Source organism: Aotus nancymaae, unplaced genomic scaffold, assembly GCF_030222135.1.
Source record: "Aotus nancymaae isolate 86718 unplaced genomic scaffold, 86718_ANA_hifiasm-v0.15.2.pri h1tg000008l, whole genome shotgun sequence".
Classification (NCBI taxonomy): domain Eukaryota; kingdom Metazoa; phylum Chordata; class Mammalia; order Primates; family Aotidae; genus Aotus; species Aotus nancymaae.
In genome coordinates, this window is record NW_026988419.1 from 29,946,840 (window position 1) to 29,969,080 (window position 22,241).

Here is a 22,241-nt window from a genome sequence, read left to right on the forward strand (position 1 = left end):
CCCCCCACCAACATTACCCAAGCAACAGAGTTTCTGTGCAAAACCCCCTCCTTCTCCACTGTCACCGGTGCCCTCAGTCGTGAAGCAGATAGCCAGCCAGTTTCCACCCCCTCCAACTCCCCCCGCCATGGAATCTCAGCCCTTAAAGCCTGTCCCAGCAAATGTAGCTCCACAATCCCCTCCTGCAGTGAAAGCAAAGCCCAAGTGGCAGCCTAGCTCCATCCCAGTCCCTTCTCCGGACTTCCCTCCTCCCCCTCCTGAAAGCAGCCTGATGTTTCCTCCTCCACCCCCATCACCTGCCCCAGCCCCACCACCACCTCCACCCCCACCCACGGCTTCTCCTACCCCTGACAAAAGTGGATCTCCAGGCAAAAAGACCAGTAAGACATCCAGCCCTGGGGGAAAAAAACCACCCCCAACCCCACAGCGCAACTCCAGCATTAAATCCAGCAGTGGTGCAGAGCACCCCGAGTCCAAGAGACCCTCGGTGGACAGTCTAGTCAGCAAGTTTACACCGCCAGCAGAATCAGGGTCTCCTAGTAAGGAGACCCTACCACCTGTAGCACCCCCCAAACCTGGAAAACTCAATCTTTCTGGAGTCAACCTTCCTGGAGTTCTCCAACAAGGGTGTGTGTCAGCAAAAGCCTCTGTTCTGAGTGGGCGTGGAAAGGACTCTGTGGTGGAATTTCCTTCTCCTCCATCCGATTCTGACTTTCCACCTCCTCCACCCGAAATAGAGCTTCCTCTACCCCCCATTGAGATTCCAGCAGTATTCTTGGGAAACACCTCTCCAAAAGTGGCAGTCGTTAATCCTCAACCACAACCATGGTCTAAAACATCAATGAAGAAGGCCCCTCCACCCACACGACCCAAACGGAATGACAGTACCCGCCTCACTCAAGCAGAGATGTCTGAGCAGCCAACAATGGCCACAGTTGTGCCACAAGTGCCCACTTCTCCCAAAGCCAGCCTTAGTGTCCAGCCTGGATTCCTGGCTGACCTCAATAGGACACTGCAGCGGAAGTCCATCACTCGGCACGGCTCACTCTCCTCCTCCCGCATGTCCAGAGCAGAACCAACAGCCACCATGGATGATATGGCACTGCCTCCTCCACCCCCTGAACTGCTGTCTGATCAACAGAAGGCTGGTTACGGAGGCAGTCATATATCAGGCTATGCAACATTGCGGAGAGGACCCCCTCCAGCTCCCCCCAAGAGAGACCAGAACACCAAGCTCTCCAGAGACTGGTAGCCACCATAGGATTTTATTTTCATGATATCTGTAATCAGTTCTACAATCAGCTCACCTGATCATCTGTGAATTCAGGTGTTCAGAGCCTCCTGGTATGATGTTATTCAGGTAGTGTCCAGTTGTGTGTGTGTGCGCGTGCGTGTACATGTGCATGTACACACAGTGTGTGTGTATATATATGTATGTGTATGTGTATATAGAGAGAGCTGAGAGTGATTCTATTTATTCTTTTTCTCTTCTAATCTGAAAATGGGTGTTCTGTATTTTGGGTGAAAGAGGTATGTGTGTTGTCTCTTAAGATTTCTGTTCTGCATCATGTGGATTGGACCAAAAACTTCTAATCACTTATTTAGAAGGTATTTATAAGTGTCTGTCCATGTGTAGCCTATTCGTGCATGTTGTGTATTATATAACTAAGGAATAGATGTATAATGTGCTATTTCTGGTTGAGAAAGTCACCAGAATGTTTGGTATATCTATAAGGCTTTGTGTTTGTTTTTTCCCCAGTTGGCTGAAGTTAGAATTGCTTAAGTGACACTTCATTGCTATACATAAAGGGGCACTTTAAATCAGGAAAATCTCTCAGCTTCGTAGAACGGGTAACTAGTGCAGGATGGGGAAATGTTCACAGATACCATCTGTATGTGGTTGTGCATAGAAAGTAAATACATGGTGTAACTCAGCCATTTCAGCTGCACTACTGCTGCAGTGATCCACCCACATTTAGGATGTGCTCTCTGACAGGTAAGCTCTTTGTCTATGATACATGGGTAATTCGTGCTATAATCCTGGATCCTTTTTAGTACTCTTTTATGAAGCTTTATCAACTTGGCTTCATGATCCTCACTTTGATTAATTTTAAGAGGATAGACAACACTGCTATCTCTGTAATATTCTGTCCCAGTATGTCTTTGGGTCACCAGTTACCTTCTTACAATGTGTGCTTTAGGTGGATGTTGATATTCTGTATCTGTAGACAATTGGTATATGAAATATACACTTTCTGTGCCCCAATATGGTGCATCATTATTTAAAAAAATCACTTTTTAAAATGCATTTTTTGAGCATTGCTCTGTAGAAAGGAGGGGTATTGAGAGAACAAAATTGGCCCCTGTGCAAGTGTCATTAATCGGTTGTACATGGGTTATAGTACGTAATACAAAAAACTCCTTAATATGGGACTACCATGGAGAGGGCAGGAAAGGTTTTTGACAGTTTCATTTATAGCTACTGGGGCTACCACGACCCTTGCTGATTGCAGCCTGGTTGTGATTAGTCCAGGTTACCAGCTGTTCTGATGGAGTGGGACAGTCCAAGTCCAGTAACTTGACATGACGTGTTACGCATGTGCAATTTGGTATAAGATGGAATCACTGCTCTAATGACACACTACTATATGCTTTTTTCTGTGAATTTTCCTTGGTACATGAGATAAATATGTACTGTCTCAACAACTTATGATAAACTGCACTATTAGGAATAAAACACAATCTTAAGAGTGGCTCCTAAACGAGAATAAAAATGGGCCATTCAGCACTTATAAGGGGAGCACATCTTGTAATGAAAGTCTGTGCCTATTGTGAATGATTACCAATGCAAACTGCAGCAATCAGTTGACACTGTCCCATAAGGAAAAAGTGATGCCAATAAAGTGGGGGAAGAGATGATAAATAATTCTAGAATGAGCAAAAGTGCTTTCTTAGTACAGTATACTCAAGGTCTCACATAACCCACACTCCATGAAAACTGCATCATAAACTGAGAATAAGCGGCACCTCTCCATTGCTACATCTCCAGAATATTGTTCACTATGTTAATGTGGTTATGGAGCAATAAGAATATATGCCATTAACGTCTTTCAAATATTTCACCAAGTTTTGTTTGATATTTATGCTTATGAAGTGATCTTTAACACATCTGCATTGTTCATTTAAGCATGCACAGCAATTTGGGTAATGTTTGAGTAGATTGCCAAGCTCCACTATGACTCATGAATGAATTTCTCATAGTCTCCTGCCTGCAGCTTTCTAGTTTGAGGGTCACCCATATTTGTGGGTTAAAGAGTTATTAAGTATATGAATCCAATCATCAAAGTATTCATCCCTAGAGTTTCGAGTTTTGTTGTGGTGATTTTCTTATGAGAAGATAGACAACTTCAGTTTTCCTGAGGGGAAAAAATGTGCCCCCCAACCTTTTTTTACCCATGAGTGGAGCCCTAAAATAACAGCCTTTAGAAGTTTTCAATGCAGGATTTCTTGAAATTTCTTGGCTTGTGTCAATCCTGATGATAGCCATCCTGAACAGACAGCTTCTGGTGTTTTCCTGGAAGAGCAGACATCCTTTTGAACACTGATGATGCCAGGAAGAGAGTAGGGCTAGAGGAGGACACTGTCATTTTTACCCCCAATCCAGTGGCTGGTCTGACAACAGGCCATTTCCCTTTACAGTCCTCCACAGACAGAAATGGCTGTTAATTAAAAATGTTTTAACCTCGTGTGAACTGAATCTTAGAAACCACTAAAGTGATACTTTATAGTTTTTTTCTCCCTAGTGGGTTTTCTTTAATTTGGATTTTTGTTGGGATGTAGCTTTTCCTAGATTGTATTTTTGTAGCTCTTTTTCTCTGGTATATTCGTGGAAAGCATCTACTGCCAGATGACACTAGTACTGTGCCTTCTTTCACTGCCTTCTGCTCTGCAGCCCTCACCCAGCTTGGCTGCTTCAAGTCTGTGCAGTTGACTTGGCTGTACTGAAAACTGAACAGCATGGATTAATTCATCCTGCTGCTGAGGGCAGTGCAAACAGGTGCTTATTAGAGGCCAGTGACTTGCTTAATTAGTGACACTCTCAATTTCTACTAGAGATGATTTCAAAATTGAATCACTCTATGCTCAAAGTTTTGGCACCAACACTGTAAGGCAGCAGAATCTATTCTCAGTAAAATAACTTCAGGTTTATAGGTGGTAATAATAAATATTAGATATTCTGTATTGGATTTTACCAGCTTCACTTTCACTATTCAAATACTTTTTTTTTCCTTAGATGCTGTAATTCTCTTGGGAAAAGTAACTATTCTTAATGTTTTTACAGATACCCACCTTAGCTGTAAATTGGATAGTTAAGTTTCTGGGACTTTTTAAATGAAAAAGAATGTGGAATCTTAAGTTACAGAAGACTATTTTCATCAGAAAATTTCAAACGAAGTAAACATGATGGTGTTTTATAGTCCTCTAAAATCTAGGTGCTCCCGCCCACCAAGGGCAGATCCTGCAAGGGACTGTGAACTGTCATGGTGAACTGTCTTGGGTCCCCTTCCCATGTACGTTTTCTTGTCACTGAAAACAATGCTGAGTTTATCAAGAAAATTTAAATTGGAGGATCATAATAATTCCAACCAAGTGACAACTCTGAGGCCAAGGTTATTTATTAGGAGCTGTACACATCCAATTCAAGTTTGATTTGCTGCTATTCTGAGAGAATACAACTACTAATAAACTTAAGGAAATCTATAAAGTTTAAATTAGCCTGAAACCTATTTGAGGTAATGATGTGGATTGGGCTGTTTTGACTATCAGCCACCAACATAACTCTGTCACCTTTGTTCCTCTGCTAAAAGTAATTTTGTTATAAATGCAAAATGATTTTAAACAGGTAAACCCATTCCTATTTTTGTACATTACCAAAAGTTTTTCATATACCTACAGAGCTAACTAATTATAACTGATTTAATACCACTCAAGTTTAGACCAAGTAAACCCATATAATCCTGTATGGTTATAGATGTGATGACTTGCTTTTAGTAAAATAGTATAATTGGGTCATACACTTGATGAGGGGGTGACTGTTTCTGGGGGGAAAAAAAACCCTTTAGATCGCAAGTACCTTGATTTTTTAATATATAAACTTTACATTTGTATAAATTATCCAGGGTACTCCTAACCCTGTAGGAATATATGACCTCTCACAAAGCTGAGATAGGATCCAAAGAGAAAGGCAAGTATAAAAGAATTAGATACCTATTATCTTTTAAGTTTTATTAAATTATAAAGGAGTCTGTCTCACTATATTGCGCAGGCTGGTCTCAATCTCCTGGCCACAAGTGATCTTCCTGCCTCAGCCTCCTCCCAAAGTGCTGTGATTACAGGCATGAGCCACTGTACCCAGCCTTTCCTTTTAAAATTCGAACAGAACATTTCTACACCTTTATCAGTTTATCCCTCAAACAAAACAAGTGCTCAGTTCTTACTGTGCCCTTGGAAGGTCTATATGTAAAAGAAATCTGAAATTTAGCTGCAGAATAAACTTGCTAGATAAAAACAAGATAAAACATACTGGAGAAGTGCTGTAAAATCTCTCCAATTGTTTTGCTCTTTGAAGTAATAAACTGTTTGAAAGAGAAAATACTTGCTGTAAACCCCCAGTGCCTTGAACTCTTGGCAGAATATTTTTAAAAAAGAAATCCAACAAGCAAATTTTGAGGTGCTAATGAAAGTAAAGGAAGGTGGTATTTCTAGTTTTGGCAGAAATGGAAAGTGTCTCACAAGAGACATCACTACCCACATGGGGTCTGGCTGCTTTCTACCAAAGACATTTAGAAAAGTGAATTGAGTCAGGGTGATGGTAAACACTACATATTTTATAGATGGTTAAGGTGAGAAGTGATTATATTTATTATGGATGGCCACTAATACCAAGCTCATGACAGTTGAAGCCTCAGCCTCTTAGGAAGTAAAACTTGCCTGCAGCACTCAAGGGGGGAAACCCTTATATTTTGCAAATTGTCATTCATTAAATTTATTGTAACCTAATACCAAAAACTGTCATTTTTCATATTTCCCCACCTCCATCTTTTTCGCTACTTGTAAATAATCCCTCCTAGAAAATAAGCATTAATTAGAATGTTTCAAATGATTTTGCTTCATTTTAATATCAGCCACTAGTGAACTCTTACAGAGATGTACATTTAAAATTAGCTTGTGCTAAGTGTTGTAAAAACATTGTTTACTGTTTTAAAGGAGAATTGCACATTATATTTAACTGGGATTGCTTCCTCCCTCATTTCTTTAAAAAAGAGTCAAGGCTCACACCAACCTGTAGGCTGTGGGAGCTTTGCCCTAAGTAGATACAACGTAGAAATATACTTTTTTAAAGCATGAAAAAGACAAGGAACTGCATTATAATGTACCAGGTAGAGGAGATTATTATTCAGAGGATTATTATGCACAGCTCAGTGAAGATGAAGTTACAATTTTTCTTGCAGCTTTGTTGCTATTACTTTCTTCTGCATAAATGTATGCTCATTTCATTATGTGCCTTGCTCCCTGATTGTGCAAAGCTATATATATATATATAGATATATATATGAGAGAGATATATTCAGTACTACTGAGGATGTTTTTGTTCTGCTGGATTAAGTTATTTTCCAAGTTACTCTTGCCAGTTACTGTCAGTAAACTATTGTAATGGCTTAGCACACTAGTCGTACCGGTCAGTGTAAATGTTTTTCAGTTACATGTTTTCATTATGTCAGCTTATCAAATCCCTAATAAAAAAATTCATAGATTTCATTTAAACATGGGGACTTCGAGTGTTTGTGGATCGGCATCAAGAACCTGGTTTTGCGTTTCATATCAGGGTACCCAAAAAATAGGCCATACACAGAACAAATTAAGTGTGGTAAATAAACTAGTTTGATGTGTTCAATTTGTTAACTTTTAAGAGTAGTTTATGCCAACTAGGGAAATCTGGCCATTAAATACATTAGTGATTAAGTAACAACAGCTTAAAGAGTTTTCTTCTTTAAACAAAGAACTAAGTACAAACTAATAAAAAAGGAATGCCTTTTGTTTCAAATCTTTGGAGTCACAATTACGTGTTGGACTGCCATGTGAAGGTATGTATAATTGCATACTCTAAGGTGTTTACAAATCACTTTATTGTATACCAAACTAGGGCAAAAAAAAGTGGAAGCCTTCCCCCTTTGTTCACCATCTGTTAGTCGTATGTGGTTGTGGAAACTGCACCTGTACTTTGCCTTCAGAAGCAGCAGTGTATATAGTACAGTGAACACAAGCTGACAGGAAAATGGAACACATGCCCTAAATCCACAGAGCTGTTCAACCCCAAATGTGTAATTCGAAAGTAACGCAAGACAGTCAAGCAATAGGATCATTAACAAAAGATTGGATACTAAACATCTTTGAGACAGGACTGCTCTGACGCCTAAAATCCTATTCACAAATAAGAGAAACCAGTAAATGTTCTAGCTCGGTATTTCATGTTTTTCTACATTATTATTTAACTTACCTAATGATACCAAATTAAAGGCATAGAGGAAATAAGATGGGCTTGAAAAGTGGGAAAAGCTGAAACATTATTTTGGGTATTGTGGAGACAAACTGTTGCCACCCTCAGATACATCATTAGAAATTTTTTAAAAATATATTTTATTGCACTTTAGGTTCTGGGGTACATGTGAAGAACATGCAGGATTGTTGCATAGGTACATACATAATGTGGTTTGCTGCCTTCATCCCCATCACCTATATCTGGTATTTCTCCCCATGTTATCCCTCCCCAACTCCCTACCCCCCCCACTGTCCCTCCCTTACTCCCCCCGCCAACAGACCCCAGTGTGTGATGCTCCCCTCCCTGTGTCCATGTGTTCTCACTGTTCAACACCCGCCTATGAGTGAGAACATGCGGTGTTTGATTTTCTGTTCTTGTGTCAGTTTGCTGAGAATGATGGTTTCCAGGTTCATCCATGTCCCTACAAAGGACACAAACTCATTTTTTATGGCTGCATAATATTCCATGGTGCATATGTGCCACATTTTCCCTGTCCAGTCTATCATTGATGGTCATTTGGGTTGGTTCCAGGTCTTCGCTATTATAAACAGTGCTGCAGTGAACATACATGTGCATGTGTCTTATAATAGAATGATTTATAATCCTTTGGATACACACCCAGTAATGGGATTGCTGGGGCAAATGGAATTTCTATTTCTAGGTCCTTGAGTAAGCGCCACACTGTCTTCCACAATGGTTGAACTAATGTACACTCCCACCAACAGTGTAAAAGTGTTCCCAATTCTCCACACCCTCTCCAGCATCTGTTGTCTTCAGATTTTTTAATGATTGCCATTCTAACTGGTGTGAGGTGGTATCTCAATGTGGTTTTGATTTGCATTTCTCTAATGACCAGTTATGATGAGCATTTTTTCATATGTTTGTTGGCATCATATATGTGTTCTTTTGTAAAGTGTCTGTTTATATCTTTTGCCCACTTTTGAATGGGTGGTTTTTTTCTTGTAAATCTGCTTTAGTTCTTCATAGATTCTGGATGTTAGCCCTTTGTCAAATGGGTAGATTGCAGAAATTTTTTTCCATTCTGTTGGTTGCTGGTTCACTCTAATGATTGTTTCTTTTGCTGTGCAGAAGCTCTGGAGTTTAATTAGATCCCATTTGTCTATTTTGGCTTTTGTTGCCAAATCTTTCGGTGTTTTAGTCATGAAGTCCTTGCCTATGCCTATGTCTTGAATGGTACTGCCTAGGTTTTCTTCTAGAGTTTTTATGATGTTAGGTCTTATGTTTAAGTAATCCATCTGGAGTTAATTTTAGTGTAAAGTGTCAGGAAGGGGTCCAGTTTCTGCTTTCTGCACATGGCTAGCCAGTTTTCCCAACACCATTTATTAAACAGGGAATCCTTTCCCCATTGCTTGTTTTTGTCAGGTTTGGCAAAGATCACATGGTTGTAGATGTGTGGCATTGCCTCTGAGGCCTCTGTTCTGTTCCATTGGTCTATATCTCTGTTTTGGTACCAGTACCATGCTCTTTTGATTACTGTAGCCTTGTAGTATAGTTTGAAGTCAGGTAGCGTGATGCCTCCAGCTTTGTTCTTTTTGCTTAGAATTGACTTGGCTCTGCGGGCTCTCTTTTGGTTCCATATGAAGTTTAAGGTGGGTTTTTCCAGTTCTGTGAAGAAGGTCATTGGTAGCTTGATGGGGATAGCGTTGAATCTGTAAATTACTTTGGGCAGTATGGCCATTTTCACGATATTGATTCTTCCTAACCATGAACATGGAATGTTTCTCCATCTGTTTGTGTCCTCTCTTATTTTGTTGAGCAGTGGTTTGTAGTTCTCCTTGAAGAGGTCCTTTACGTTCCTTGTTAGTTGTATTCCTAGTTATTTTATTCTCTTTGTAGCAGTTGTGAATGGCAGTTCGTTCTTGATTTGGCTCTCTTTAAGTCTGTTTTTGGTGTATAGGAACGCTTGTGACTTTTGCACATTGATTTTGTATCCTGAGACTTTGCTGAAGTTGCATATCAGTTTCAGGAGATTTTGGGCTGAGACGATGGGGTCTTCTAAGTATACAATCATGTCATCTGCAAATAGAGACAATTTGACTTCCTCCTTTCCTATTTGAATACCCTTTATTTCTTTTTCTTGCCTGATTGCTCTGGCTAGAACTTCCAGTACTATATTGAATAGGAGTGGTGAGAGAGGGCATCCTTGTCTAGTGCCAGATTTCAAACGAATGCTTCCAGTTTTTGCCCATTCAGTATGATGTTGGCTGTGGGTTTGTCAAAATAGCTTTTATTATTTTGAGATACATTCCGTCGATACCTAGTTTATTGAGAGTTTTTAGCATAAAGTGCTGTTGAATTTTGTCAAAGGCCTTCTCTGCATCTATTGAGGTAATCATGTGGTTTTTGTCTTTGGTTCTGTTTATGTGGGGAATTACGTTTACAGACTTGCGTATATTGAACCAGCCTTGCATCCCCTAGATGAAGCCTACTTGATCGTGATGGATAAGCTTTTTGATGTGCTGTTGCAATTGGTTTGCCAGTATTTTATTGAAGATTTTTGCATCTGTGTTCATCATGGATATTGGCCTGAAATTTTCTTGGTATCAGGATGATGTTGGTCTCATAAAATGATTTGGGGAGGATTCCCTCTTTTTGGATTGTTTGAAATAGTTTCAGGAGTGGTGGCAGCTCCTCTTTGTATGTCTGGTAGAATTCAGCTGTGAAGCCATCTGGACCTGGGCTTTTTTTGGTTGGTAGACTATTAATTGCTGCCTCAATTTCAGCCCTTGTTATTGGTCTATTCAGGGTTTCAACTTCTTCCTGGTTTAGTCTTGGGAGGGTGTAAGTGTCCAGGAATTTATCCATTTCTAACAGGTTTACTGGTTTATGTGCATAGAGTTGTTTGTAGTAATCTCTCTGATGGTAGTTTGTATTTCTGTGGAATCTGTGGTGATATCTACTTTATCTTTTTTATTGCATCTATTTGATTCTTCTCTCTTTTCTATTAATCTGGCAAGTGGTCTATTCTGTTGATCTTTTCAAAAAATCAGGTCCTGGATTTATTAATTTTTTGGAGGGTTTTTTGTGTATCTCCTTCAGTTCTGCTCTGACCTTAGTTATTTCTTGTCTTCTGCTAGCTTTTGAGGTTTTTTTTTTATCTTGCTCCTCTAGCTCTTTCAATTTTGATGATAGGGTGTCAATTTTAGATCTTTCCTTGCTTCTCATGTGGGCATTTATTGCTATAAATTTTCCTGTAGACACTGCTTTAAATGTTTCCCAGAGATTCTGGTACGTTGTGTCTTTGTTCTCGTTGGTTTCGAAGAACATCTTTTTTTCTGCCTTCATTTCATTGTTGATCTAGTCAACATTCAAGAGCCACGTGTTCAGTTTCCATGAAGTTGTGCGGTTCTTAGTTTCTTAATCCTGAGTCTAATTTGATTGCACTGTGGTCTGAGAGACTATTTGTTATGGTTTCCGTTCTTTTCCATTTGCTGAGGAGTGATTTACTTCCAATTATGTGGTCTATTTTAGCATAGGTGTGATGTGGTGCTAAGAAGAATGTATATTCTTTGGATTTGGGATGGAGAGTTCTTTAAATGTGTATTAGGTCTGCTTGGTCCAGATCTGAGTCCAATTCCTGGATATCCTTGTTAATTTTCTGTCTCATTGATCTAATACTGACAGTGGAGTGTTAAAGTCTCCCACGATTATTGTGTGGGAATCCAAGTTTCTTTGTAGGTCATTAAGAACTTGCTTTATGTACCTGGGTGCTCCTGTATTGGGTGTGTATATATTTAGGATTGTTAGCTCTTCTTGTTGCATTGATCCTTTTACCATTATGTAATGCCCTTCTTTGTCTCTTTTGATCTTTGTTGGTTTAAAGTCCATTTTATCAGAGACTAGGATTGCAACTCCTGCTTTTTTTGGCTCTCCATTTGCTTGGTAAATCTTCCTCCATCCCTTTATTTTGAGCCTATGTGTATCCTTGCATGTGAGATGGGTTTCCTGGATACAGCAGACTGATGGGTTTTGACTTTTTATCCACTTTGCCAGTCTGTGTCTTTTGATTGGAGCACTTAGCCCATTTACATTTAAGGTTAATATTGTTAAGTGTGACTTTGATCCTGCCATTTTGATGCTAGCGGGTTGTTTTGCCCATTAGTTGACGCAGTTTCTTCATCGTGTCAATGCTCTTTACCATTTGGTACATTTTTGGAGTGGCTGGTACTGGTTGTTCCTTTTCTTATTTAGTGCTTTTTTCAGGAGCTCTTGTAAGGCAGGCCTGGTGGTAACGAAATCTCTCAGCAATTGCTTGTTCGTAAAGGATTTTATTTCTCCTTCACTTATGAAGCTTAGTTTGGCTGGATATGAAATTCTAGGTTGAAAGGCCTTTTCTTTAAGGATGTTGAATATTGACCCCCACTCTCTTCTGGCTTGTAGGTTTTCTGCTGAGAGATCTGCTGTGAGTCTGATGGGCTTCCCTTTGTGGGTAACCTGAGCTTTCTCTCTGGCTGCCCTTAGCATTTTTTCTTTCATTTCAACCCTGGTGAATCTGATGATTATGTGCCTTGGGGTTGCTCTTCTTGAGGAATATCTTTGTGGTGTTCTCTGTATTTCCTGGACTTGAATACTGGCCTGCCTTGCTATGTTGGGGAAGTTCTCCTGGATATCCTGAAGAGTGTTTTCCAGCTTGAATTCATTCTCTCCGTCACATTCAGGTACACCTATCAAATGTAAATTAGGTCTTTTCACATAATCCCATATTTCTTGGAGACTTTGTTCATATTTCACTTTTTTCTCTAATCTTGCCTTCTCATTTTGTTTCATTGAGTTCATCTTCAATCTCTGATATCCTTTCTTCTGCTTGGTTGATCCCATATTTCTTGGAGACTTTGTTCATATTTCACTTTTTTCTCTAATCTTGCCTTCTCATTTTGTTTCATTGAGTTCATCTTCAATCTCTGATATCCTTTCTTCTGCTTGGTTGATTTGGCTATTGAAACTTGTGTATGCTTCGCAAAGTTCTCGTGTTATTTTTCAGCTCCATCAGTTCATTTATATTCTTGTCTAAGCTGTTTATTCTTGTTAGCATTTCGTCAAACTTTTTCAAGGCTCTTAGTTTCTTTGCATTGAGTTAGAACATGTTGTTTTAGCTCAGAGAAGTTTGTTATTACCCACTTCCTGAAGCCTGTTTCATCAGACTCATTCTCCATCCAGCCTTGTTCCCTTGCTGGTGAGGAGTTATGATCCCTTGGAGGAGAAGTGTTTTGGTTTTGGGTGTTTTCATCCTTTTTGTGCTGGTTTCTTCCCATCTTTGTGGATTTATCTACCTGTGGTCTTTGTAGTGGTGACTTTCAGATGGGATCTCTGAGTGGAGGTCCTTTCTGTTGATGATGAAGTTATTTCTTTTTTAGTTTTCCTTCTAACAGGCTCCTCTGCTTTAGGACTGCTGGAAGTCCACTCCAGACCCTGTTTGCCTCGGGATCACCTGCAGCGGCTGCAGTAAGGATTGCTACCAGTTGCTGCTTCTGTTATCTTTGTCCCAGAAGGATACCAGCCTGAGGGTTCCTTTATGAGGTGTCTCTTTGGATATACGGGGGTCGGGGAGCTGCTTGAGGAGACAGTCTGTTCCTTACAGGAGCTCAAGTGCTCAGCTGTGAGCTCCATTGTTCTGTTTTGCTGACAGGTACATTTAAGAAGTCTGCTGCAGCAGAGCTCATAACCACTTTTTCCCCATGTGCTCTGTCCTGTGAAGGTGGGGTTTTATTAGTTAACTTCCTGACATGCTGCCACCTTTTTTCAGAGATGCCTTTCCCAGCGTGGAGGTAGCTTAGTCACAGTCTGCCAGCAGAGGCATTGCTGAGCTGCTGTAGTCTCTGCCCAGCTGCTTTGTGAACTTCCTTGTGGTTTTGTTTATAGAGGTATAGTTAGAACTGCCTCGGTAATGGCAGTCTGCCTCCATCCCAGGTCCAGCTGTGTTTGCTGTGACTCTCAATCCAGAGCATTTCAGATTGCTTGTTTTTATGGGGATGGGACCCACCGAGCCAGATCACCTGGCTCCCTTTTTCAGCCCCCTTTTTCAGTTGAATGGGCAATTCTGTCTCCCAGGCATTCCAGACGCCAGTTGAAACGGCACCCAGATTTGTTTTTGTGCGGAGAACCACTGGGCTGGCTGAAACAGACGTGCTTGAGAGTCCTGGCACTTTTCTGCCCAGGAATCTTCTAGTCTGTGGGCAGTAAAAATTCATTTGGAAATGCGGTGATCACTTGCCCTCTGCATTCTTGCTGGGAACTGCATTCCAGAGCTGTTCCTATTCGGCCATCTTGGATCATCCCCCAGAAAATAATTATTTATAAATTAGGCTCTTATAGCAACAAAGCACTGGCTAGCTAGTGGTCTGTCTTTTAGACTCTCACTTCTGACCAGTCTGCAATAATTTTTAGTCAACACCACCACCCATCGTCAGTGTTTTTTTTTTAAAAAAAAGTACAGAATTGGAAATATTAACAATTAGATGTGGAGGAAAGTGGTAAGAAAACCCAGGTTCAAGTGAAGCAAAGCAGGATTAGAAAGTTCTTAATTAAGAGCAGCTGTCTTGATGGGAAAAACTTCAGAGGTCAAATTTAAAGCTCAACATTTTAAATATCTGAAGGCTAAAAAGACTTCAGTAGTAAAAAGTAGCTCTCTGGTTTAGAGCAACAGGAAAGTGAAAGATTATCCCTAATGTGTAAACTCAGGTACCACCTTAGAAAAAGAGGTTGTTTGTTTATATAAATAAGTTAACAAGACATTTGAATATACTTTACTTTGTGGGATTTTATTTAGGTCAAGTTCTTAGTACACGGCAACAATTCCAAATACAATTAAAAAATTAAAAAGTGATGTTCCTCCACTCATCTGGAGGTGGTTTAATGGCACACAAGGAACATTACTGGCAACAGACTGCTCCCTCAAGTTCTCCTGGATGGTTTTTACTCAACTCACTCATAGTATCACCAACTCTCCCTCTGGGAGCTAAAAAAGCACAACTGGCCAGATCACAAATTGTTTACATTCTTTTTTGTAAGCCATTTTTTTAAGAAAAATGTGCATGGACACAAAATATGATAAAAACTTTTTCCATAGAATTCTTAAGTTGCAAAACAGATTTCATTTTAATGTGAAAATAAGCTTTTTTTTGGTTTTTCTTTTTTCTTTTTCTTTTTTTTTTTTTTTTTACAAAAAACCTTAAGATATTCAGCAAGGATCATTTATACACAGCTAGGCCCTGTTGTTTCGTTGTATTTTTTTTTTTTTTTTTAGAATGAGAGTCTCAACCAAATAGGAACAAAGGTCAGCACAAAGTAAACAAAAGTAATGAGCTCGATGCCTCCCCATTTAATCACTTTTATAAAGCTCTCTCCAATAAGGCTGCTGTGCTGTGCTCCTGCCAGTGTTGAATTAATATAACATTCCTACCAAACACACCTTATGGGAAAGTGTTTATACTGAGTGTAGTTTTAGGAGGGGTAAAAATGAAGATTATTTTCACTAAGGTTGCAGTTAGTTAGTACATGCCTTTACACAACTCTGATAGTATTTATCAAAACATGGCATACCTTTTCAAGTATATTCTCAAAAACATCAAATAAAACTCTTAACTTTTAAAGAAAAATACAGCACATTCAGTTAAGACAGTTGCGGTGCAGCAGAAAATTGACCACTGAGTGAGAACTCTGCTGTTACTAGCTGTTAACATGAAGAATAAAACTTAATTCATCAGTCAAATGAGACAACCAGAATTTTAAAAATCTCATCTAGCTCAAATTCTGTGATTCTAAATAAATCATATGGGGGAAATTATCACCTTAACACCAATCAGGAGTTCCTGGCCAAAAAGTCCAGAAGTGAACAGATCCCATTCTTTTCAAAGAATTGTAAGTCACCTGGGAATTCCTCAATCAAACCTTTTTCAAAGGCAAAGGTCACCTTCAGGACATAACATGCTCTCTCCACAAAGGAGAAAAGAAAAGGTAGTAAAAAATAAACACAGTTCTTAAATGCAGAAAGGTCACCTACTAAAAGAAAATGAACACAAAAAGATAAAAGCAAACTACCATCATTTTGATGCCTTTCAAAGAGAAAAAAAATCTTAAAGTAGTTACCTTCAACAAAAACTGCCAAGGAGTGCAGCTATATTACACACATCACAGTAAAGATGCATAAAATATTCTCTAGCCAAATAATAAACACCAGTAGTAAGAAAAAGGAGGGGATGAAAATGTCTCACACCCAGTAACTTTTAGGGACATAGCAAAATTAGCAGGCCATTGTCAACTCTAAAATGGGAACAGCAGGTGCCTCTGAGGGAGATAGGAAGTAGCTCAATGATGGAAAATACTAAACAAGATAGCTTAAAAGATTCATATTTATTCCAAACGGCAGGCTGAATCAGATGTAGATTTTGACACATTGGCACTATTTTTGTTTGATTTACTGCCTTGGCCATAAGGTCAAAGACAACAAGAAAAAGTATTTTCATTCATATCCCCATGGACTTTTGATTACTAATATGACAAAAAGACAACTATTCATTTTTTTTTTTAAGGGACTGGTCCCACAAACTTTAGGAGGGAAGAACCCCTCTCCCATTAGATTTCCTCTATCCTGACAACATGGTTGCTTTATCGGTCAGCTTTTGGACCTGAATCATGTGTTACATTATTATTACACAGCATGGAAGATTTTTCTGCATTCATTTGGAATTCCTAACACCACCTTTTAATTTATAAAAAGATAAATGAGGGGAACTTACAATAAAACAAAAAATACTACCCTCACAGACTATTAATAGCATGCAATCTATGAAATATTACATACATTAAAAGTCTCCAATTACTGTGCGCCTAGCCTGTCATCACACAGTATCCTTCCAAGACAATCTATAGAATTCAAAACTGTACAAAAATTTTTAAGTATGCAGAAAATCCAACAGGTATTGTTTGTAAAACAAAGATCATACACACATTAGTACTAAATAGGGGAAAAAAAATCAGCAGACCCATGGACTTCCCCCTGCTCCCAACCACAGGTCTTCAGTATAAAAGGACTTCAGTGTCTTCTGCACTCCCCCATCCAGCAGGGGTCCAACAGGCCAGCTGCATTCCTGCTGACCGCCACCAACTCTGTTTTCTGCACAGTTGTCTTCTCTGCTGTAGTGGTGAGCTGTGGGAACTACTTTTTTGTTTGTTTTTGAGACAGAGTCTCACTCTGTCACCAGGCTGGAGTGCAGTGGCATGATCTCGGCTCACTGCAACCTCTGCCTCCTGGGTTCAAGCGATTCTCCTGCCTCAGCCTCCTGAGGAGCTGGGACTACACGTGCTTGCCACCACACCCAGCTAATTTTTGTATTTTTAGTAGAGCTGTAGTTTCACCATGTTGGCCAGGATGGTCTCAATCTCTTGACCTCGTGATCCGCCCACCTCAGCCTCCCAAAGTGCTGGAATTACAGGTGTGTGCCACCACACCCAGCCTGTGGGAACTACTTAGTGGATTTCAAAACACCCTCTGCCTCATTAATCCACTAAGCTTTCTCAGCAAAAAGCTGTTTAAATAAATAAGGGGAACATCTAATTTCAAAACAGTTTTTCTATTTATAGACCAGTACACTAAGGAGAGCTTAACCTATCCGAGTATAGTTTAGTTTGGGTCCATAATGGAGCTAAAGGCTCAGAGGACATTCAGGGCCATTACACTGCAGGAAAACAAGGAATAAAGGATGGAGAAATGACCTTAAAAAAGCAAGAAGTGGAATGTATACAGGAGGCAAGTTAATGAAAGCTAACAAATACAAAGTGTTGGGAAAATCTAAAAGAAAAACAGCTATTGTAACTTGAAATGCGTTGTTAAAAACAACCTTAAAACAAAAAGGTCTTAATAAAGACTCTATAGCAGGGTCTCAGTTAAATGCTCTTGTTTTATGCTCAGATAACATTTACAAGTGGAATATTAACTTCTGCCTACATCATTCTGAATTTCCTCACACACTACTACACTTGTTCATTTTTCAATCAAGTTCCTCTTTCTGAACTTGTTCAAGACCTCGTTTGAAATATATGCAGCTATTGCTTTTCCTCTTTCACCTAGCACAGGGAAGTTACTTGGCAAAGCTCTATTCTGGCCAAGTCACTGGGACTGAGTAGAGCCCATGTTAGCAACTCTGGGCCTGAATAGGGCTGGCCCACCATCACAGTAACCACCTACAAAGAGGCAAGCCCTCCTGGATTTTTTCAATATTTCCTATACTGACTACAGTAGTGAAGGTTAAAGCCATCTGCCCTACAAACTCCATTGATTCTGAAGCTGTATTTATTGTACAGATGGGGAAATTTATTTTATTGTTTGTATCAAAGTTATATTAATTTTTATCAATGTGATTAGATACGTATTTTGGCCTATTAATCTTATTCATGATATTCTTAGTCTGAGACAGGTTTAAATTCTGACTAAAAGCAGCTACTTAAGTGTCCAATAATACAAAATCAGGAGAGTACTACCTTTTCTGCAGCTAAGTGAGTCAATGATACAGCAGCAACTAATACTGGCCATTAATCACATCCAGAGAGCACATTAACAAACCTTTTATTCCCAGTGACTGTCAAGAGACTTGAAAATAACCACTATTCTCTTCCAAAGTAGAATACGATTTTCTAAATAGTGAAAGAAGTGATCATCATAGTTGGTCTGAACTCCAAGATCTACTCCTCAAAACAGCACCGACGGCAAGGGTTTGGGATGCCTGCTAAGAGCATTTCGACAGTTCAGTCCCTTCAGAACCTTAAGGACCTTCAGACACCCACCTCCACACGTGAACCAGCCTACCATACTTCACATCTGGGTACACGGGCCATTAGCAACAGTGCAGTCTCATGCAGCAGCACATTAAAATCAAATGGTGGCAATCGTTTGCCACCCTCAGAATGTTGGGAGACTTTCACATTTCATCATCCTTATAATCCACAAACAAAAATATGAAGGGATGCAAGAGAGTTCACCATGCACTCGTCTGGTGCACTCAAGTGCTGAGAGAATGCAGAATTTACAGTGTTACAGAAGAAAAAAGCCATCTGAAATAATAGTAAAAATGGTTAAGTGTGATATTTAAATATTGGTTCCCTCCTCTTCATACAAGTGGAAGAAAAGGAGGGGCAGGGTACCAACTGGGCCATCAGGTTAACCCCTTAGCACAGGCAATGAAGAACATCCAATGCCACAGATTCTGTAGGAGGAGAAATCCCAAGGGCATACAGTATTCCTGAGAAAGATCCCAGATTTTTCTGAATCAGTCTTAATCTGATTTTGTTTTGGCTACACAGTTAATGTTGTTACACCTCTGACATATACAAAAAATGGTCACTTTATTTCAATCCAGACAACTCAGCATAGTACAAATGATGGCAGAAAGATCCATTTGTTCAGACTCAGCTTGCTTTTTTTGTTTTTAATACTGGGTGATAAACCAAAAAAAAGTGTAATTTTTATCATTTGTATCCTTCATTCCACTTTACTGGAGTGGAATCTCCAGGGCCTTCAGATAATCTGGGAAGACCTGACTATTCCTGTGAGGCAAGCACATCCCTGCTGAGCTCTACTCAGAATAATGCATGATAGACTCAACATAATTCCCAGGAAAAAGCCCAGTCACTCCATTCATAACTCCCTCATACCAACCATCGTCATTCTTCTTGATGACATAAATAATGGCTCCTTCCTGAAAGGACAGCTCATCTTCCTTGTCTTTTGTATAGTCATAAATTGCCACAACTGGGAGGGAAGAAAAACAAAACACGATGTGAAAGAGAATAATATTCCTAGAATGATAGAACCAAGCAGGTGAATATCTATCCCTTCCCAAATCCTGTAGCACTCATTCATGGTGACTTTCTAAACACCAACCAAAATGTCTTTTTTTCTAAGTAATACCCAGTCATATACAATGACATTCCATCTTCTACGGATGTTAGGTTTTACATTGAGTACAAACAGTGAAAAAGCACATTTAATCAAATGTGCTTTTGATTACTTTTCAAGAGCCTACGGGAAAGTACCTCATTAAAGAGATACACAATCCTAGAATCAAGAAAGATGGCTGTTTCTTCATCTGAGCTTGTGTTGAGATACCATATTGTGGTTTAAAAAAAAAAAAAGCTTTTCTTTACCTTAGAATTATACTAGTGCAATGAGATACACTATGAGAGACAAGTGAGAAACCAGACAGACTAATGAACAGCAGATTTCTGTCTTCTTCCTCTAACTCTCTGGAGCCTATGCCTCTTCACTAAGTAGAATGGTGGTTGAATTTCCCCAAGTTAAATGTATGAATGATGGGAGTCTGCTACATATATTCTTTCAAAACATATGCTGCATTATGTCAAGCAATTTAATATAACCACAATAACAGACTAAAAGTGCCAAGAAAACCAAGATACCTATAAGCTCTCCTGTGATTTTCATTGCTTAAATCACTTGGTAACTTGGCTCTTTCAGTCACTATCTCAGTGGTTATTTCAACTGTTACCTTATTTCAACCAGATAATCTCTGGTTCCGAAGTATTATATCAACTTCAACAGTTCAGTTATATTGGGATACCCTGTAACTTGCTCAAATCCACTTGAAGAGTTATCCTTTGCTCCAACCTCTTCATCTCCTATACCTTTTTTATACCACTCAGTGAAATCTCCATCTATCCATTGTTCTGAGACAAATATACTGTCTTTGTTAGTTTCTCTTGTGACCTTATACCTCATGTAAATAAATGGGAAACAAACCACAACAAGGACTTTTGATATAATGAAATGTGCCCTAGTTAAAGATAATTTGTTTCTGGCCTGTTTTAATAAAAATTAAATAGCTTCCTTAAATTGTGAATATTTTCCATTAGAGTGATATAGTAGGAACACCGGAATTTTTTTTTTTTTTCTGAGACAGTCTCAATCTTAACACCCAGGCTGGAGTGCAGTGGCACCATTTCAGCTCACTGCAACCTCTGCCTCCCAGGTTCAAGTGATTCTCCTGCCTCAGCATCCTGAGTAGCTGGGATTACAGGCTCATGCCACCATGCCCAGCTAATTTTTATATTTTTAGTAGAGACAGGTTTCTGCTATGTTAGCCAGGCTGGTCTTGAACTTCTGACCTCAGGTGATCCACTTGCCTTGGCCTCCCAAAGTGCTGACATTACAGTAGTGAGTCATCTGCACCCGGCCAGAAAATAGAGGATCCTTGCTAGGAAGAGATCAGCATGCATTTCTCAATATACAACCAAATGCCTGAACACAATCAAATGTAAATGGCATACAAGTTTAAATATAAGAAAATACAAAAGAAGAAAATACAATTTAGAATATTTAGCATTTCTAGTCAACCCAGTATTTTCTACTTTTTTTTTAAGGAAAGATAACATTGCTGATGCTTAAAGAAACTCAAACTCTTGGCTGGGCATGGTGGCTCATGCCTGTAATCCCAGCACTTTGGGAGGCCAAGGCAGGCAGATCGCTGAGGTCAGAAGTTCAAGACCAACCTGGCCAACATGGTGAAACCCTGCCTCTACTAAAAATACACAAATTAGCTGGGCATGGTGGTGGGCGCCTATAATCCCAGCTACTCAAGGGGCTGAGGCAGCAGAATCGCTTGAACCCAGGAGGAGGCAGTTGCAGTGAGCCAGTATCACACCACTTCACTCCAGCTTGGGCAACGGAGAGAGACTCTGTCTCAAAAAAAAAAGAAAAAAAAAAAGAAATGCAAACCCATGAAAAGTAATTCAGAAGAAAATATGAAGCCTGTTGTAACAGAGATGTTTACAAGTGGAAAGTTAGTAAGCTCTATGTACATTCATTTTCTTCTTTAAAATGTAGAAACTGCCAGCCTGAGCAACATTGCAAAACGCTATCTCTACAAAAACAACAAGAACAACAACAAAAAAAAAAAAACAAAAAAAAAATTAGCCAGGCATGGTGGCGTGTGCCTGTGATCCCAGCTACTTGAGAGAATCACCTGAGCTCAGCAAAGTTGAGGCTGCAGTAAGCCGTGATTGTCCCACTGCACTCTAGCCTGGGTAACAGAGGAAGATTTGTCTCAAAACAAATCAAAAGTAGAAAATGGATTAGGTAGAATTTACACTGAACATGATTCCAGAGACTGTTTATAATGGTATGGAGCTGAGAGTTTTAACAACTGTTCAACATTTTTTCTTTTGCCAAAATTAGTATTCACTATTTTAAAATTAACTTTTTAAAAAATCAGAAATAAGCTGTTAAGAATATTCATTTTCTGGCTGAGCACTGGGGCTCACACCTATAATCCCAGAACTTTGGGAGGCCAAGGCAGGAGAATCTCTTGAGGCCATGAGTTCAAGACCAGCCTTGGCAACATAGCAAAACCCTGTCGCTAAAAAACAGAAACAATAAATTAGCCAGGCATGGTGGTGCAAGTCTATGGTCCTAGCTACTTGGGAGGCTGAAGCAGGAGAATCGCTTGAGGCCAGGAGGTTGAGGCTACAGTGAGCAGTGAATGCACTACTGACTCCAGCCCAGGTGACAGAACAAGACCCTGTCTCTACAACACATAATAAGTAATTTTTTTAAAAAAATTTAAAGAATTTTTAAAAGAATATTCATTTTTCACTCCAGGGAAAAATATACACC

The 22,241-nt window shown here is 39.5% G+C and overlaps 2 protein-coding genes across 29 annotated transcripts in view; one reads left to right on the forward strand and one right to left on the reverse strand.

Annotated features, from left to right (window-relative positions):
• RAPH1 (Ras association (RalGDS/AF-6) and pleckstrin homology domains 1) overlaps positions 1-6,825 on the forward strand; it is a 102,345-nt gene extending 95,520 nt beyond the window's left edge. Inside the window, 1 exon segment of the mRNA XM_064373123.1 lies at positions 2-6,825. Coding sequence (XP_064229193.1) covers positions 2-1,252 — 1,251 coding nt within the window. The 3' untranslated portion in view covers positions 1,253-6,825.
• Positions 6,826-14,358: 7,533 nt separating this feature from the next.
• The window catches only part of ABI2 (abl interactor 2), a 114,302-nt gene continuing 106,419 nt past the window's right edge, over positions 14,359-22,241 (reverse strand). For all 28 annotated transcript variants that reach the window (XM_064373137.1, XM_012446010.3, XM_064373136.1 and 25 more), the window contains one exon: positions 14,359-19,364. In XM_064373137.1, coding sequence (XP_064229207.1) covers positions 19,251-19,364 — 114 coding nt within the window. In that variant the 3' untranslated portion in view covers positions 14,359-19,250. The remainder of the gene's footprint in view (positions 19,365-22,241) is intronic.